Here is a 19,840-nt window from a genome sequence, read left to right as displayed (position 1 = left end):
TAGAAATACGAAGACTTTTTCGACTACCCAATAAATGCCAAAGACAAAACTCTTTGGTATACAAGTTTTCTTTTTTTTGCTTCATTGTATGTTTAAATTAATAAAACTATCAACAAGAAGTAAAAAACAATATTCCATCCGAATGCCAATGTGTGCTAATATTTGAATGGGGGGCGGAGTGGAAGGGGCGTGGCACCGCCTACCACGCCCAATAGAAAGAGCAAGGTAACACCATTATAACGATGTAAGTCCCAACCTCCTGGGATCCCTATAGAACCCCCAGGAAAAGCTTAAAAATTAGGTTTTTTACGATCGTATTTTCATCTTGTACTGATATATCGTTAAAGAAAAATGTTTAAAGCAATTGTTAACCCAGCAAGCATTTAACTTAGGTTTTATAGTTCATACTATTTATGAAAATTTTGTATTATCGTAAAATATATAAGTGACGCTGAAATATTGTTATTTTTATAAAAATTTAATTTTATAAACAGTTTTTTGTTTTTTTTTGTAACATGTAACATGTAACACACAGAGATATACCAGGGCACTGTAGGGCTGAGCAACTTGCAAGAGAAGACACCTGTATGCCAAACATATGGTAAGTAATTTTATGGTGGGGGTACCTCTCGCAACTTGTAAGCTTCTTGTTATGGACACACTAATCAGTTCTGTAAATCAAAGCTGGATTAGTGTGACTACCTGTGAAATTGCTAGACAAACATGGCCAAGGCTAAATCTACGTCTGTCGAAGAATAGGTATTATATATATTGAGTAGATTTCCAATTAGGACCTTAGTAGGGGCCCTCACAGGACATTGTCTCAAAGGAAATCATGAAAGGAGATTAGGCGTCTACATGCATGATTTCTGTTGTAGCTGCAGGAATGAGGAGGAGTTGGAAGCAATACAACACCTTTTTTGCACATACCCGGCTCTAGCCAGAAGCAGGAACCGATATTTAAGATCCTACTTCTTAGCGAATATAGATAATCTAAACACTTGAGATATCAACAAATTTTTACGCTTTGTTAAAAACTCAGGATGGTTCAATACGGAGAGGGAAATGTAGCCCAGCCCCTGCGGCTCACAACGGACCCATTTCGAGGTTTAAGTGGCATCGCTGTCTCTATGTGCGCTGTCTCTCTGCCAAACCTAACCAAACATGTATGTATATATGTACTTTTTCAAGCAAAAAAACGCCGCAGGCTAATTTTTCTTCCAAATATTCACTTTTTATGAAAATATTACTTTATCGCAATTTTTTAATACGAATTTTCATTATTTTTGAAAATAATGATTTATCGATTCATCGCGCGATTTTTTATTCCAAATTTTCAATTTTTATGAAAATATTTTTTCGCAATTTTTTAGTCCAAATTTTCACTATTTTTGAAAATCATGATTTATCGAAGGCCAAAGGTTCATTTAATTCTTTTAAAAACTACAAATTCTAACAAATCTCATTATTGGTTACTGGGTTTTTTCTGTTTCGCTTCATTCTTTTCTCACTATCGTTCCTTTGACAGTTCTTGCTGCACATTTATTTTGCACGGTATTACAAAGAGCTTAGAAGAACATTTGTTATAATAGAATTTTAATAAAAGTAGTCGTATTATTACGTAATTTTTTTTTTTTTAGCAAGTGCAGCACTCAGACATTAATTAAGTCCATTGTACTACACTTGGATTCCCTTTTAATTTTCTTTAAATCTACCCGATCTCCGAAGAAATCTGAGTAGATCTTGTGGTGCCAATGAGCCAAGGAAGTCGCTTCTTAACACATCAGTGCCAAAGACCTCAAACCTGATTCGAGCGAAGGCAGGGCAGACACACAGGAAGTGGTCCGCCGTCTCATCCTCCTCTTCACAAGCTGGGCAGAGTACACTGTCTGAGATGCCCAAACTTTCCATGTGCTTCGCCCACAGAAAGTGGCCCGTCATCCGTCCAACCAGCCGTCTTCAGTCCCCTCTGCTCAATGACAGAAGGGTTTGTGACAGTCGATCGGACATGACAGATAACATCAGTTTAGTCCATCTGCAGCCTCTCTCAGCCTGCCAAGCTCGCTTGTGGGTGGTAGTTACCCATTTGCTACCCGTGGCTGTGATGGCCGCAGAAGGGAGTGGCAAAACGGGCTCTGGGCCAAAAAAGTTGGCCTCCTTTGCACTGCCAGAAAGCTGTCAGTGCTTTGGATGTCTTTGTTTCAACGTGTGATTTCCATAGGAGCTTACTATCGAGGATTACTCCTAGATATTTAATTTCCTTGGATAGCTGGATTGTGACTCCTTTTAGCTTTGGCAGAACGATTCCGTCAAGCTTCCTCCTTCTGGTAAAGAGGACAATACCAGTCTTGGCGGGATTTGCCGACAGCCCGTTCACACAGCACCGAGTGTCAATCCGATCCAGAGTTTTGTGCACTTTCCTGCAGATGTTCATAAGCGAAGGGCCTGTTACCAAACAAGCAACATCGTCCGCATATGCTTGTGCGTAGACTCCCGAATCGTTTAAGGTGGTGAGTAGAGGATCGATTACCATGCACCAGAGCAATGGAGATAGCACACCGCCTTTGGGGCAGCCTCTATTAACCCCAGATAACACCAGCAGATCTTCCTCTGCTCGCACCGAAACGATTCTTTGGGCCAGCATCAAACGAATCAAATTTACTAGCACCCGGTCTACGCCGTGCCTACTAGCAAAGTTACACATACTGTCAAAAGTGGCATTATCAAACGCCCCCTCTATGTCTAAAAAAACGCCCATAGCGTAGTCCCTCCTGTCGATGGCCAGCTCTACCCTAGCAACAAGGTTTCGCAGTGCCGACTGGCAGGATTCATTACGTAAAAATAGCTTTAAATCAAATTTTGAATTAATAAAGTGTGTTTATAAATGAATATTGTTACTTTTCTGTGTTTGTATTTAAGTAAAATTAGCGTCTGTAATAGGGCATTTTTTCAAGCTTATGCAAAGAAGAAGCATTTTTAACGTTAAATATTGCTATTAATTCTTAATGATAATTTATAAAAAGTACTATGAATCAAAAGGCTGATATAGTGACTACATTTGTGTGTTATAATTTTCAAATTCGGTCTAACGCACTTAGACATTATAAGCAAATTTATTGTGGTAGCAATGGAAAGCCAACCCAATCATATTAATTATCTGAATATTAGGGGGAATATTCCACAAATATTTCAATATACAAAATGTTAAATTAATTTCAAAATTGTGCTAAAAACTTTGATAACATTAAAGCTATTTTAAAATGCTAGGAAAATTCTGACGCGGCTATTAATACTATAATTTCAAAATTCTACAATTATGCGTACATATGTATATTCTTAGATACATATACTCGAATACTTCAACCATTAGGACACAAATGATCGTTTAGGTTGCAGCGTCGCACACTGGGGATTTTTGTACAGAGATGCGGAAAAAAGTATACATCCCAAAAAATATTTACATTTTTACTACGAACGAAGTTGTATATATTTGTGTATGAAAAGAACATGTTTAAAAACTATTTTTTAAAAAAATTAAAAAAAACAATGTTTTTTAAAATTCATAAATTTTAATTTTATTTTTTTTTTATTAATACAAACCAGCAAATATTTACGCACAGGATACATGTAAGTTCATAATTCTGAATTACCCTCAAAATGTCAAAACAAAATTAAAAGTGTTTCGTTATCATTATGCACACACTATAAAGCGTTTAGTTATTATCATTGCCAAAAAATAATCAGTGGCGCCTCGTGGCACCTGGTGGCACCTGCAATTGATTAAAACTGAAAGAGACGCTATTAAGCAACACGTTGATACTAGTTTCTGACCGTAGGTAAATGTAGCTCAACTTGCAGATCCAAGAATATGAAGGATATGACTTTTTTTTCGTAAAATTAGTTATAAATAGATAATCAAATGCTTCACAGCCTTTGTTCTTCCGGCTAAAATATATAAAAATATCGTACCCTAAATGAAAAATAAAAAATTGGAAGTCGGCTCAAGCAAAAGGAAAAAAACCCACCTTGGGCTTTGAAGTTTTTTCTTAGTCAGTTTAATACTATAAAAAAAATTATACTTTTAACATATCTATAAAAAAAAACTGTAAGTCGGAGTGTAGTAATTCTTTTTGATTTTATTGTTGGTTCTATTCTGGAATTTAGAAATACCATTAAACATTGCGTAGGTGGTATGTTGCAAATTTGACTTTCTTCCGCTAAATCCCCAGTGTGCGTCGGCCACTAGTCACACTACAGATACAAAATTATTATTACCTCAACCATTGATTAAATTATATTGGGTATTACTCCATTTGTGGAACAACATCAAGACGCTCACCACAAATAGGAGGAGGAGGAGCTCGACCAAACACCCAAAAAAGGGTGTATGCGCCAATTATATATGTATATAAATATATATTACTTCAACGGTTCCTAAATTCTTCCATGAGTACGCACATTCGCACACAAATATACTGGAATACATGATACGATTATAAAATCAATAATTTCAATTGCCAATAATCAATATTGGGTTAGATAATCTTATCGTAGCCATCGATAAGAAGAAGAAACAATATATGATATATTCTTCTTTGCCTGAAGAAACAATATTTGTTCAGAAAAAATGCATTGAAAGTAATTTGTTTGTGTAAAAATAAGGAAAAGGTTTGTTGTACATGCTTACTTATGTATGCACTTATAAACAATGAAAAATTATGTACCTACATAAGTTTAGCTAATTGTTTGCACGCGCAAAGAGCAAATATGTTTTCTATTTCACTTTTTTATACTCATGTCGCGTTGCGGCCACGATTGAGGTCAAGGTCGTCCTCAGTAGTGGCCGAGTGAGTAAAGAGCACGCATTCTTAGCAGCAACTCGCTGACTACTGTGCACGCACCCTCTTGGTGGCACTGCGTACATTTCCCTCCCACATTGGCGAAATTGCATTTAATGAATAACAGTTGTTGTTAGTAGGGCAATGTCAATTCGAAAAAGGTTAAAATGTGTGCTGTGCAGCTAAAGGGAAAGCTTCTGTCTATATTGTGACACTTCAAATATCGTAAATTAGTAATAAAATGTAATCACAAATTTTCGAAACTGCCTATGGACCCATTAACTATCTACCCGCACTGCTTCACTCACTATTCACTTACCATGATTATTAAAAGTAGTTTTTGTGATTTGCGAACGACTTTAGTAATATTTTAGAAATATTTGTAGTTATGCTTTTGCAAATTCTACTGCACTGCTACTCAGTTGTTTCTCGCCGCAATTTAAAATTTGTTTAGCTTTGGCAATTGAATTATGAATTGCACGAACGAATTTTCGCGATGGTAGTGCCAATATCACACTTATTGGGAAGTGTATGCACGCGAATTTTCCTCTCCTGCGAGATTTCGACTCAAAATTGATTATTCAAACAGTGACACTTCCGCTCACGACGAACGTTTTAAATTGACTGAAATTTTAGACAGGCAGCGCGGATGCAAGAAATTGTGAGCTACAATTGTGTTTATTTGTTTCACATCGTCGCTAGCAATTTTCGTTTATGTATTTATTTTCTGCCCACGCCAATGAGGAAAATTCAGGATGCCTAGCAAATGTTTTTTATAAAATTTGGTTTGAAACTATCGGAAAATTTTTAAAATGTTATTGCACGGAACGAAAATTGAGTAAAACTATTTTAGCTGACTTAAAAATCGGTACCATACGACCTGTTTTTTGTTTTAACCAATAATAAAGAAATGTCAACAAAATGTATAGCTCCCGCGCACGCTCATGCATTTGCTGTCAAGCAGCTTATAGGTGTGCGTGTCGGGTGACACACGTACTTGCTTCGTGTCACACATACTTGTTGCCGGCTTTTGCATGATGAAAATCAAAAATTTTAGATATTAGCGTCATGCACCCGACACGCACACATATAAGCTGCTGGGCAGCATGCATGAGTGTGGGCCCAAGCTATTAGAGCACCAAAAAAGAATTTTACTATTAAAAAATTATGCGAATGCAACCCTTCCACGGCTGATTAGTGCTGCCACTTTACTGTGATGTTGTAAAAAATTAGTGGCAGTTGAATTATGTATTGATAACCGGAATAAAATTTAATTAGGAATCTTGAGCTCTGTATGAAAATACTAGCAAATACAGAGAGTGCGTTGCTCTGCCGTTACGGCAAAATACGCTATTATAACGCCATCAATTTTGTTTTTCTCATCTTCTGTAAGAATAAAAGAAATGCTTGGATTTCCCACTTGAGAGCAAACGACATTCATAAATGTAACTGATCGTGCGAAAAACATAGATTTCTGAGATTTCATTCACAAACTTGTAGTTATTGCTGGCCATTTTTGTATTGCTATGGAGACGAACGGAAAACTATCAGCGTTTGAATTCTAATGGCATGTTTATGGGGAACATAGGAAACATCCTTTCATTTTGATTTACCATTGAAAACTTCACTTGATAATGTTGGGCACCTGTTTGTTTTTAACCCTTAACTGGTCCGGCGTCGTCTGAGAGACTACGTCATATAAACAAATCCTGCTTATTTGCTACTGGAACCACCTACATACGGGTCGCTCCGCCTATTCCTTCCCCTATTGGTCATTAAAAAATAGTCACATTTCTGTCGATTTTGTTCAGTTATACTCTAAGTTAGGAACGATTATATTTGCGCGGTAGTCTGTCAGACTACGCCGGACCCTTTACGTTACTTTAGTGCGTGTTTCAAATATAGTGAGTTATGGCTGGGCCATCTAAACGGGTGCGTTTGGGCGATTGTGATTATGAAGAAACTCTCTCTAAGTGGAATAACGAAGACACTGATAGTGGTAGTGATATAGACGATGTGTCAGACGACTATAATATTGAGTCAGAGCATGACACTAACTCGGAATTATCTGAATATGAGGAGGACAATGACAGTGATGAAGTGGACTCAACGGAAAGTGAAAAGAAATATATATATGGCAAAAACCGGTATAGGTGGTGTACTTCAGAAGTTCATCCATGATCTAAAGTCCGAAAACATAACATTGTGATGAAAGTTCCCATACTGAAATCAAAGGCAAGGATGCTTGGTGAGTCTGCAGATCCGCTAGCTATTTGGGGCTTACTTTTTAGTGACAATATATTTGAACATATTATGCAGTGCACTAACAAAAAGCTAAATTCGATGAGTGAAAAATATTCTGCTGTTTCAAAACACCACCTATTTGCAACAGATGGAACTGGAAGGGACATATTCAGAGCAGTTCTCAGTAAGAAAAGATTTGCTGTCCTTTTGGCTGCGATAAGATTTGATAATCGAGAAGATAGAGAAGAACACAAAAAGGATGACCCTACTGCAGCTATATCCTTCGTGTTTAACAGTTTTATAGAGAATTGCCAAAGTTTATATGGATTAGGGCAATCTGCTACTGTAGACGAAATGCTGGTGAGTTTCCGTGGCAGATGCCGCTTTAAGATGTAGATGCCAAACAAGCCAGCAAAATATGGCCTTAAAATTCAGTGCTTAACAGACGCGAGAAACAGCTATCTTTATAATGCTTATATCTATTGCGGAAAGGACTCGGATGGTTTTGGTCTCAGTGACGAAGATAAGAAACTTTTAAAACCTACGCAAGCAGTATTACGCCTGATAACTGGTATTCTTCAATACAGTTAGTGGACGTCCTTCTAAAGAAAAATTTAACGTATTGTAGGCACCCTAGAAAAAAATAAACCCGAAATACCACAGACCTTCCTACCCAATCGCAAAAGAGCTGCTGGATCAACATTCTATGGATTTAGGGAGGAATTCACAATAGAGAATACACTGACCAATTAACTAATAACCCAGAAATAATCACCTTTTATAACGAAAATAAAGGAGGAGTTGATTCCATTGACGAAAAATGTTCAAAAAGTACATCCAGTCGTCGTAGTCGAAGGTGGCCATTGACAATCTTTTTCCGTGTCTTGGATATTTCTGTCGTAAATTCTTATATTCTTCATCAGTGTTACAAAAACAATCCAATAATAAAAGAAAAAAATGTTTTTGGAAAACAGCTAGCTATGCAATTGGTGGAAGATCATATGAAACGGCGCATAACAATGATGAATATACCACGTGAAATACGAACCATGATTAGAAGGATACTTAGAGTTCCAGAAGAACAACCAACTAATGATGAAACAAATCTTATTCTCCAAAAACGTAAGATTTGCCATATATGTCCTAGCAACAAACGCAGGATGACCAAATACCTATGCGTTTATTGCAAGAATCCAGTCTGCTTAGGGTGCACAGATCCAATCTGCAAAAACTGTGTCTCAAACTTGTGAACTTTGGGCCTTGCTGGATACAAAACCACCTTCAACTTTCCATATCTTTATGAGTTTTATGGTTATATAATGATTTACAAATCAATTCTTAAAAAAAAAAATAGTTAACTAGCTTGTTCTCACTTTTTTATGATTTTCGGAAAGAATAAGCATTTTTTTTGTAGATGTGTGGTACATTATTCCTTCTTGTGTTTATAATTTGTTAGACTTTGCCCCAATTGCATGTATTTTTACTAAATATAGTTCATTTGTGTTCATAATATCGATGTTTATTAAAAAATAATAATAACTTTATGTTGTGTTTTATTATTGAGCTTCAAAACGTACTCGTCTCACAGACTACGCCGGACCAGTTATGTTACTCATGGAGTACCGGACCAGTTAAGGGTTAAGCAAGTCTCGTTTCATTACAGGACCGGCGAAGAAAACTATTGCAACAACAATAATTACTGGTGAACCAACTTTAGATACCTTAGCTTAACTGAAAAGCAAAGTTAAACTTGCACTGAAAAACTGGCCCTTAAAAAATAATAAAATAAAATGATTGGTGGGTGTACTTTTGTTAGATGTTTGGCCAAGCTCCTCCTTCTATTTGTCGTGTGCGTCTTGATGTTGTTCCACAAATGAAGGGACCTACAGTGCTAACCCGATTCTGACGGTCAAAAGGTTTCTATGAGCAGCTTTTTCATGACAGAAATGCACTCGGAGGCGCCTGCCGAGGGCCGACTACATTAGAAACAACGTTTTCTAATATTTGATGTTCATGCATGGAGATTCGAACCTACGTACTCCCAAAGTGGTAGCCACGCATCCACTCATTCGGCTACGGCGGCCGCCGTAGTGGCCATTAGAAATTCAAAAAATCAATAGGATAGTTACTGATTTTACTTGAATTTATAACTGTATTAATTGATTTATACGTTTGTATGTTTGTATGAATTTACAGCACATTTGTATATAAGAAATTTGTGTATATAAGGAAGCTTTTGCCTTCACCAAGTAGTTTTTTATAATGCGAAGTTTTCAAAAAAGAAATAAATGCATTAAATAAACTTTAACAATTCCATCAAAATTGGTTGAGTGGTGTCAGAGTCATAGAAAGCACACAAATATATATCCTCTTTTATATACATATGTATGTACATATTATTAACATTTCGTAAATGACTCAGCTTTAAACTTGCATAACAGCTTATGAACTAAAGTTTAAGATAATCAGCTGAAATAATACACAAACGCTTGTATTTGCTTGGATTCTGCCACGGAAACTACCAGAAGCGGCACTGGGTATTTCTGCAAATTATATGTGTGAGCTATTTCTGCATGCGTAGGGAACGGTTCTTGCACTCCTAGTATCAGTAAGCGAAACGTTGGTGGTTTTGGTGCGCTTTTTTTGAAGCCATCATTGTGTAGGTATAAATCGAAAGTAATTTGTAAATTGCGCAACTCCTCCTCATTGCCTGTGGCCCTGTCACCCATTTCGATTATATCGAATTTGGCGAACGCCGTTTTAAATTCTTTGAACTCTGGCTCATCTTTGAGACAATCCAGAAAACTTTTTTGGCTAGAAGCTATTTCTAAACATCTTCGTTTAATTTCTATGGGGTTCTCAGTTTCATCGCCCGTGGCTTTTCGTTTTCCTGTTGACACTATTTTCCGATCAAAACATATTGCTGATAAATTGTCCTCTTCCATTGGCTTTAGTGCTGGTACTTCCTGTTTTGTAATACACTCCTTGATATGCTTCATTTCTTTTTTGACTTTGACAAAGTCTGCCGATTTTTTCACATATTCTGGTATTGCTCTATTATTTACAATGCTTAATGCGAGTGCCCAAGCACAATCCTCTTTCGTAGGCTCGTCTTGATTGTAATAGGCCACGTTTTGGTGACGCACTAATATATAGCCAATGCGCGTGAGATGGGAGTAAACAAGGTATTCATTAAATTTCGTACTAGGTGACTCTCCGAGTAACAGCAAATACGCCTGTTCCACCGACATTATCATTGTGCAGTACTCTAACTGCAGACGATCCTGTTGGTACATTTGTGTAAACAATTAAAAAACATTAGGCAAATATTAACGCATTATTTACCATTTCTAAAAGAAATAAAGCTTCGTAATTCTCCAAAAAGGGACGTCCTCCATGACTATAGCCAAAATTACCAAATTTGCCATCTTTACGCAAGACGTGCACAGCCTTCTCGTCTGCATCCCAAGCAGCCAGCGCTCGGCCGCCCAGCCGATCTATGCGTGGCATTGAAAGTTTTCTACGCAAATCATCTAAAATAGAATAAACCAATGCTTTAAATAAATTTCCTTGCGCGGTGATTTTTATTTGAAATACCATAGAGTTTATTAAGTTCTAGGGCTTCTTCCGCAGTGCCTTCGGATATTGTACGTTTGGGTCCAAACGGACAATTCATGTCAATTTCAGAGCAGCGATTTTATAATTTACACTTTTAATTAAAACATAGGGCACGTTTGACTAATTTTAATAACAATTTCTTAATGCAGCCGATTAAAGTGTAATTGATAGAAGTTGGTAAGCAAAACAAAAAAGAAGGACAGCAGAAGAACAATGAAAATAGTGCTGCCACATCTGGAAATTTTGAAGGTTGAATTTATATCTCTTAAATGTCTCAATTTGCAGTCTCCACGCTTTCGTCGATTTCAAATTTCGTTAAGTGGTGAAGGGTTGTAATCTCACATTGTTATACACAACAACAACAGCCAATTCAATATGTATAGCGTTTGTATTTAATAAAATATTGCTTAGTCTAATAACAAATAAATAAAATAATAATAAAATAAAAGAACCACAAAAACAAAAAAATGCTTATCATACAAAACCATTTCCCCGTTCGGAGGCGACATAAAACTGTAGGTCCCTCCATTTGCCGAACAACATCGACGTACACACAAATTAGAGAAGTACCGCGGCTAACTCCCGAATAGGCCGATATATTCCTCCAATTTGCAGATCTTTTTTCATAACTTCTGCTCAAATATGAACGAGACGTTATCAATAAAACGGTCCGCGGATGACATATGGCAAAAATAAATTTTTTGTTTTTTGGTAGGACTGTTATAAGCTTACATGGCAAATTTCAGCGTGATATGTCACACAGTTTGATTTCTGTGCTACTGTAAACAAGTCATTCTCTTTTATGACTTCAATTGTCCCAAAATGCTTTCCACGGAGCGGCAACTTGAGCTTGGGAAACAGGAAGAAGTCACATGGAGCCATATCAGGCGAATACGGTGCTTGCGGAACGATATTAACATTATTTTTGTTCAAATAATCGCGAACAAGACGTAATGTGTGAGCTGGTGCATTATCGTGATGCAAGAACCATGACTTGTTGTCCCACAATTCCTTCCTTTTAAGACGAATGTTTTCGCGCAAACGCTTTAAAATGTCTAAATAATATTCAGCGTTAACCGATCGGCCTTGCGGAAGGAACTCCGAGTGCACCACACCTTCGTAATCGAAAAAAATAGTCAGCATAACCTTAATTTTTGAGCGACTTTGGCGTGGTTTTTTGGGTTGATGTACGGCTCTCTTTAAACGATTTGTACCACTGGAAAACACGTGCACGCGATAGAGCAGAGTCCCCATAGGTTGTCTGCAACATTTTTAAGGCGTCTGAAGCCGAAATTTTGTTGGAATAACAAAATTTCAAACAATTTCCTTGTTCAACTTGAATTTCCATCGTTAAATTCGAAGAACACACTCGAGCTTGACTTGTTTACAGTAGCACAGAAAACAAACTATGTGACATATCACGCTGAAATTTGCCATGTAAGCTTATAACAGTCCTATCAAAAAATAAAAAATTTATTTTTGCCATATGTCATCCGCGGACCGTTTTATTGATAACGTCTCGTTCATATTTGTGTAGAAGGTATATGTAACGCCCTTCAGTTTCGCACCGCCTTCTAATGATATATAGATGTCCTTTATGAGAAGATTTTCCATGGCGATTTACGCTTGGGCGTTTGCCCATGTATCCCTAGGGGTGATACTGCAATCTAAATTTTTTCTTGTAGTCTCATATAAAGATTGTCACATACAGATAGTTGATGTTATATACAGATAAATGGATATGGTCTAAGAAGCTATTTTTTCGCCAAAAGGATTGAGTTGAAGCTAATGTATAGAGCAAGGACCAATTCTTTGTTATGCATAAATTTCTATCGATGCATACATTTATATGCCCATCACGCATCTTAAATAAAGGACCAATTATAAAAATAAAAAAAGAGGTGTGTGTGTCAGCTCCGACACGCGACTGGAGTTTACTCCTTAAGAACGATTACCGTGATATTTAAAAATATATTTAATATGCAAAAGGAGTAAATGAGGACCTTTTCTATATTGCTGGAAAAATACAAATTTATTTATTCTATTCGCTATAGTAAGCCACCTGGAATGAACAATTTTTTTGGGGTTTTTCTTTTTTAAGTTGTCGTTGCAATGTCCACTTATAATAGCACTACAAATATCAAATAGGTATTTTTGAAATCTTTTTCACTGGATATATCTGGTAGTGTGAATATAATTGGTTTATAATTGACGAAAGAAAGCTTCTCACAATCCTTCAATTTTTTCTCTATTTCACCGTTAAAGCTTTCAGACGTAGAGCCATCAATGTATTCAAACAAATGTCTAAGCGGTAGTTCATTGGCGTGTAATTGGCAGATGAACCATTGTAAGGGTTTTTGAAGACAATCTCCTCCAAAGGTTCAGACGATATCACTGATATATGTAGGTTCTCAACGAACGCACAAGCACTAGATAGGAAACGGAAATAAGCACCAAAATGAGGGCAGTGTTATTTCTGACTAGAAATTAGCAACCACAAGGAAATATATATTTCCTACAAGTTTGCACCAACAACCAAGCGCTACATGGCAGGCAGTGCTATTTCTCACTGGAAATTAGGAACCACAAGGAAAATATATTTCCTACAAGTTTGCACCAACAAAGTAGCGCCACAAGGTAGGCAGTGCTTTTTCTCACTAGAAATTAGCACCCACAAGGAAAATATATTTCCTACAAGTTTGCACCAACAAAGTAGCGCCACAAGGTAGGCAGTGCTTTTTCTCACTAGAAATTAGCACCCACAAGGAAAATATATTTCCTACAAGTTTGCACCAACAAAGTAGCGCCACAATGTAGGCAGTGCTTTTTCTCACTAGAATATAGAAAAAGGGCAACGCGTCACTTCCGTCAGCGTATACTTCCGGTGATTCACACGATTTTACTACCCATATTTTTCATACCATGGGCTTCATATATCGTTTCTTAAGGAGTAAACTCCAAAAAATTATTGGCGCGTACATTTCTGGAAGGTGTTTGGTCGAGTTCCTCCTCTTATTTGTGGGAGTCGTCTTGATGTTGTTCCACAAATGAAAATTTATACTATAAACGCCAGTTAATTATTATATTACAACTATCAAAAAACCCATTCTATTTAAGGAGAGATTGCCAGGACACACTTAATCTTGCCACGTGTGAACTATATCCTTTTATTCCACAGGATCAGTAGTGCTCGTTAGCTTTCCTCTCCGGTAGGAGGAAAGCATACCTGCCGCTTGGAATTTAATTTTGCTCTGCCCAATCCATAAGAAGGGAGGTTCTGCAATCTGTGGCAGGGATTAGTTTTCTTAATAACTGAATTGGAAAGTACCTCTCGGAGCCGCTTGATACCAAACGAGGTTTCAGACAGGGTGACTCGCTGTCGTGTGACTTCTTTAACCTGATGTTGGAGAGGCTCGTGCGAGCCGCAGAACTTAATCGCTCAGGCACGTGCGTATCGGCACCCACGCTACTGTTGGCAGCTATGATTTTGAGGTTGAGACTTCGTTTATTTAGAAGCCAGCATTAACACCGATAACAAAGTCAGCCTTGAAATTCAAAGTAGAATCTCTCTTGCCAACAAGTGCTACTTTGGACTACGTAGGCAACTGAGGAGTAGAGCCTCTCTCGACGAACAAAACTAACACTCTAAAAGGCTCTCATCATGCCCGTCTTAACGTATGGTGCAGAAGTTTGGACGATGACAACATCCGATGAGTCGTCACTTGGAGTTTTTGAGAGGAAAATTTTTGGACCTTTGTACGTTCGTGACGGCGAGTATCGTAGGCGATGGAACAAGAATCTGTAAGAGTTTTACGACGACATAGACATAGCGCAGCGAATAAAGACCCAACGGCTACGTTGGTTGGCTCATGTCGTCCGAATGGATCCGACTCTGAAAGTATTCGATGCGGTACCAGCTGGTGGTAGTAGAAGAAGATGGAAGAAGAAGGGCTTCTCTGCGTTGGAAAGATCAGGTGGAGAAGGACTTGGCTTCACTTAGTGTTTCCAACTGGCGCCAGTTAGGACGAGAAAGAATGGACTGGCGCGCTTTGTTGAAATCGGCCAATATCGCTTAAGCGTTTATCACGCCAATGGAGAAGAAGAAGAAGAGGAAGGTATACTAGAAGGCTTGGTTAAGCTAACATTGAGTCTTACAAAGTAATTTAGGGAAAAAATTTGAATTAAATCAGTAGAAAGCTTTCGGAATGACGAAAATATTTCTTACCCGGCACTAGATTACAATCCACTTTCCACGAGTATAATACGAGTATTATCACAGGATAATAAACAGTTCAAGTGCACATTGGCTCCTTAAATGGCCAATAGGTATGCACTCCCTTCTGCAAAATTCGTTACGACTCTGTGCTGGAAATCTGTTTAAATCTGCTTAAATCTGCTTGCTATTAAATAACTTACTTATTCCAAAGCCATTAAATTAACTGCATAAATTCTATAAATCTATATAATACTTCCAACATTTATTTCGATTCGTTGTATCCTTAGTAAAATTGGAACAATACTTTTCCAAAGCCGAACGACTTTCAACAAAAAAATTATCAATTACACATTTAAAATAGTACATCTGTACATACATACAAACATTTTTCGTTAGTAAATTGCAAAAGGGTGTCGATATTGTGTTGATGCATAGTTAACCCTTATCTTCTTACACTCGGTAACAGCGCATTTGCATATCGCATACACTCTTCAAAAGTGGCACAACTTAAAGCAACAAACGCAGGATGACCAAATACCTATGCGTTTATTGCAAGAATCCAGTCTGCTTAGGGTGCACAGATCCAATCTGCAAAAACTGTGTCTCAAACTTGTGAACTTTGGGCCTTGCTGGATACAAAACCACCTTCAACTTTCCATATCTTTATGAGTTTTATGGTTATATAATGATTTACAAATCAATTCTTAAAAAAAAAATAGTTAACTAGCTTGTTCTCACTTTTTTATGATTTTCGGAAAGAATAAGCATTTTTTTTGTAGATGTGTGGTACATTATTCCTTCTTGTGTTTATAATTTGTTAGACTTTGCCCCAATTGCATGTATTTTTACTAAATATAGTTCATTTGTGTTCATAATATCGATGTTTATTAAAAAATAATAATAACTTTATGTTGTGTTTTATTATTGAGCTTCAAAACGTACTCGTCTCACAGACTACGCCGGACCAGTTATGTTACTCATGGAGTACCGGACCAGTTAAGGGTTAAGCAAGTCTCGTTTCATTACAGGACCGGCGAAGAAAACTATTGCAACAACAATAATTACTGGTGAACCAACTTTAGATACCTTAGCTTAACTGAAAAGCAAAGTTAAACTTGCACTGAAAAACTGGCCCTTAAAAAATAATAAAATAAAATGATTGGTGGGTGTACTTTTGTTAGATGTTTGGCCAAGCTCCTCCTTCTATTTGTCGTGTGCGTCTTGATGTTGTTCCACAAATGAAGGGACCTACAGTGCTAACCCGATTCTGACGGTCAAAAGGTTTCTATGAGCAGCTTTTTCATGACAGAAATGCACTCGGAGGCGCCTGCCGAGGGCCGACTACATTAGAAACAACGTTTTCTAATATTTGATGTTCATGCATGGAGATTCGAACCTACGTACTCCCAAAGTGGTAGCCACGCATCCACTCATTCGGCTACGGCGGCCGCCGTAGTGGCCATTAGAAATTCAAAAAATCAATAGGATAGTTACTGATTTTACTTGAATTTATAACTGTATTAATTGATTTATACGTTTGTATGTTTGTATGAATTTACAGCACATTTGTATATAAGAAATTTGTGTATATAAGGAAGCTTTTGCCTTCACCAAGTAGTTTTTTATAATGCGAAGTTTTCAAAAAAGAAATAAATGCATTAAATAAACTTTAACAATTCCATCAAAATTGGTTGAGTGGTGTCAGAGTCATAGAAAGCACACAAATATATATCCTCTTTTATATACATATGTATGTACATATTATTAACATTTCGTAAATGACTCAGCTTTAAACTTGCATAACAGCTTATGAACTAAAGTTTAAGATAATCAGCTGAAATAATACACAAACGCTTGTATTTGCTTGGATTCTGCCACGGAAACTACCAGAAGCGGCACTGGGTATTTCTGCAAATTATATGTGTGAGCTATTTCTGCATGCGTAGGGAACGGTTCTTGCACTCCTAGTATCAGTAAGCGAAACGTTGGTGGTTTTGGTGCGCTTTTTTTGAAGCCATCATTGTGTAGGTATAAATCGAAAGTAATTTGTAAATTGCGCAACTCCTCCTCATTGCCTGTGGCCCTGTCACCCATTTCGATTATATCGAATTTGGCGAACGCCGTTTTAAATTCTTTGAACTCTGGCTCATCTTTGAGGCAATCCAGAAAACTTTTTTGGCTAGAAGCTATTTCTAAACATCTTCGTTTAATTTCTATGGGGTTCTCAGTTTCATCGCCCGTGGCTTTTCGTTTTCCTGTTGACACTATTTTCCGATCAAAACATATTGCTGATAAATTGTCCTCTTCCATTGGCTTTAGTGCTGGTACTTCCTGTTTTGTAATACACTCCTTGATATGCTTCATTTCTTTTTTGACTTTGACAAAGTCTGCCGATTTTTTCACATATTCTGGTATTGCTCTATTATTTACAATGCTTAATGCGAGTGCCCAAGCACAATCCTCTTTCGTAGGCTCGTCTTGATTGTAATAGGCCACGTTTTGGTGACGTACTAATATATAGCCAATGCGCGTGAGATGGGAGTAAACAAGGTATTCATTAAATTTCGTACTAGGTGACTCTCCGAGTAACAGCAAATACGCCTGTTCCACCGACATTATCATTGTGCAGTACTCTAACTGCAGACGATCCTGTTGGTACATTTGTGTAAACAATTAAAAAACATTAGGCAAATATTAACGCATTATTTACCATTTCTAAAAGAAATAAAGCTTCGTAATTCTCCAAAAAGGGACGTCCTCCATGACTATAGCCAAAATTACCAAATTTGCCATCTTTACGCAAGACGTGCACAGCCTTCTCGTCTGCATCCCAAGCAGCCAGCGCTCGGCCGCCCAGCCGATCTATGCGTGGCATTGAAAGTTTTCTACGTAAATCATCTAAAATAGAATAAACCAATGGTTTAAATACATTTCCTTGCGCTGTGATTTTTATTTGAAATACCATAGAGTTTATTAAGTTCTAGGGCTTCTTCCTCGGTGCCTTCGGATATTGTACGTTTGGGTCCAAACGGACAATTCATATCAATTTTAGAGTAGCGAATTTATAATTTAAACTTTTAATTAAAACATAGGAACTTATTTTAATTATAATTTCTAAATGCAGCCGATTAAAGCGTGATTGATAGAAGTTGGTAAGCAAAACAAAAACGTAGGAACATCACTCAGCAGAAGAACGATGAAAATAGTGCTGCCACATCTGGAAATTTTGAAGGTTGAATTTATATCTCTTAAATATCTCAATTTGCAGTCTCCACGCTTTCGTCGATTTCAAATTTCGTTAAGTGGTGAAGGGTTGTAATCTCACATTGTTATACACAACAATAACAGCCAATTCAATATGTATAGCGTTTGTATTTAATAAAATATTGCTTAGTCTAATAACAAATAAATAAAATAATAATAAAATAAAAGAACCACAAAAACAAAAAAATGCTAATCATACAAAACCATTTCCCCGTTCGGAGGCGACATAAAACTGTAGGTCCCTCCATTTGCAACATCAAGGCGTACACACAAATTAGAGAAGTACCGCGGCTAACTCCCAAATAGACCGATATACTCCTCCAATTTGCAGATCTTTTTTCATAACTTCTGCTCAAATATGAACGAGACGTTATCAATAAAACGGTCCGCGGATGACATATGGCAAAAATAATTTTTTTGTTTTTCGGTAGGACTGTTATAAGCTTACATGGCAAATTTCAGCGTGATATGTCACATAGTTTGTTTTCTGTGCTACTGTAAACAAGTCAAGCTCGAGTGTGTTCTTCGAATTCTTTTTTATGACTTCAATTGTCTCAAAATGTTTTCCACGGAGCGGCAACTTGAGCTTGGGAAACAGAAAAAAGTCACATGGAGCCATATCAGGCGAATACGGTGCTTGCGGAACGATATTAACATTATTTTTGTTCAAATAATCGCGAACAAGACGTGATGTGTGAGCTGGTGCATTATCGTGATGCAAGAACCATGACTTGTTGTCCCACAATTCCTTCCTTTTAAGACGAATGTTCTCGCGCAAACGCTTTAAAACGTCTAAATAATATTCAGAGTGCACCACACCTTCGTAATCGAAAAAAACAGTCAGCATAACCTTAATTTTTGAGCGACTTTGGCGTGGTTTTTTGGGTTGATGTACGGCCCTCTTTGAACGATTTGTACCACTGGAAAACACGTGCACGCGATAGAGCAGAGTCCCCATAGGTTGTCTGCAACATTTTTAAGGCGTCTGAAGCCGAAATTTTGTTGGAATAACAAAATTTCAAACAATTTCCTTGTCCAACTTGAATTTCCATCGTTAAATTCGAAGAACACACTCGAGCTTGACTTGTTTACAGTAGCACAGAAAACAAACTATGTGACATATCACGCTGAAATTTGCCATGTAAGCTTACAACAGTCCTACCAAAAAACTAAAAATTGATTTTTGCCATATGTCATCCGCGGACCGTTTTATTGATAACGTCTCGTTCATATTTGAGTAGAAGTATTATATATGTAACGCCCTTCAGTTTCGCACCGCCTTCTAATGATATATAGATGCCCTTTATGAGAAGATTTTCCATGGCGATTTACGCTTGGGCGTTTGCCCATGTATCCCTAGGGGTGATACTGCAGTCTAAATTTTTTCTTGTAGTCTCATATAAAGATTGTCACATACAGATAGTTGATGTTATATACAGATAAATGGATATGGTCTAAGAAGCTATTTTTTCGCCAAAAGGATTGAGTTGAAGCTAATTTATAGAGCAAGGACCAATTCTTTGTTATGAATAAATTTCTATCGATACATACATTTATATGCCTTCATTCAATCAATGCCCATCACGCATCTTAAATAAAGTGCCAATTATAAAAATAAAAAAAAGAGGTGTGTGTGTCAGCTCCGACACGCGACTGGAGT

At 37.2% G+C, this 19,840-nt stretch overlaps 3 protein-coding genes across 4 annotated transcripts in view; all 3 read right to left on the bottom strand.

The window, feature by feature from the left end:
• LOC129241148 (adenylate kinase isoenzyme 1) overlaps positions 1–5,718 on the bottom strand; it is a 36,901-nt gene extending 31,183 nt beyond the window's left edge. Inside the window, exon 1 of one of the 2 annotated variants that reach the window (XM_054877333.1) lies at positions 5,158–5,718. In XM_054877333.1, the coding sequence (XP_054733308.1) occupies positions 5,158–5,160 (3 nt within the window). In that variant the 5' untranslated portion in view covers positions 5,161–5,718. The remainder of the gene's footprint in view (positions 1–5,157) is intronic. The other variant, XM_054877334.1, reaches the window with a different exon arrangement.
• A 3,752-nt stretch (positions 5,719–9,470) lies between these two features.
• LOC129241015 (uncharacterized) lies at positions 9,471–10,837 on the bottom strand. The gene is made up of 3 exons (XM_054877135.1): positions 10,680–10,837; positions 10,428–10,615; positions 9,471–10,366 (listed from the first exon to the last, which is right to left on the bottom strand). Exons 1-3 carry the CDS (start codon positions 10,756–10,758, stop codon positions 9,548–9,550), a joined length of 1,086 nt encoding a protein of 361 aa, XP_054733110.1. The 5' UTR covers positions 10,759–10,837; the 3' UTR covers positions 9,471–9,547.
• Positions 10,838–16,669: 5,832 nt separating this feature from the next.
• Positions 16,670–18,026, bottom strand: LOC129241265 (uncharacterized). Its single transcript, XM_054877510.1, has 3 exons — positions 17,879–18,026; positions 17,627–17,814; positions 16,670–17,565 (listed from the first exon to the last, which is right to left on the bottom strand). The coding sequence occupies exons 1-3, from the start codon at positions 17,955–17,957 to the stop codon at positions 16,747–16,749; spliced, it is 1,086 nt and encodes a 361-aa protein (XP_054733485.1). The 5' UTR covers positions 17,958–18,026; the 3' UTR covers positions 16,670–16,746.
• Between the last annotated feature and the right edge of the window lie 1,814 nt (positions 18,027–19,840).

Source organism: Anastrepha obliqua, chromosome 3 (assembly GCF_027943255.1).
Source record: "Anastrepha obliqua isolate idAnaObli1 chromosome 3, idAnaObli1_1.0, whole genome shotgun sequence".
Classification (NCBI taxonomy): domain Eukaryota; kingdom Metazoa; phylum Arthropoda; class Insecta; order Diptera; family Tephritidae; genus Anastrepha; species Anastrepha obliqua.
The sequence above is the reverse complement of the archived record's forward strand: the minus strand, read 5'-3'. Positions and strand labels throughout refer to the sequence as shown.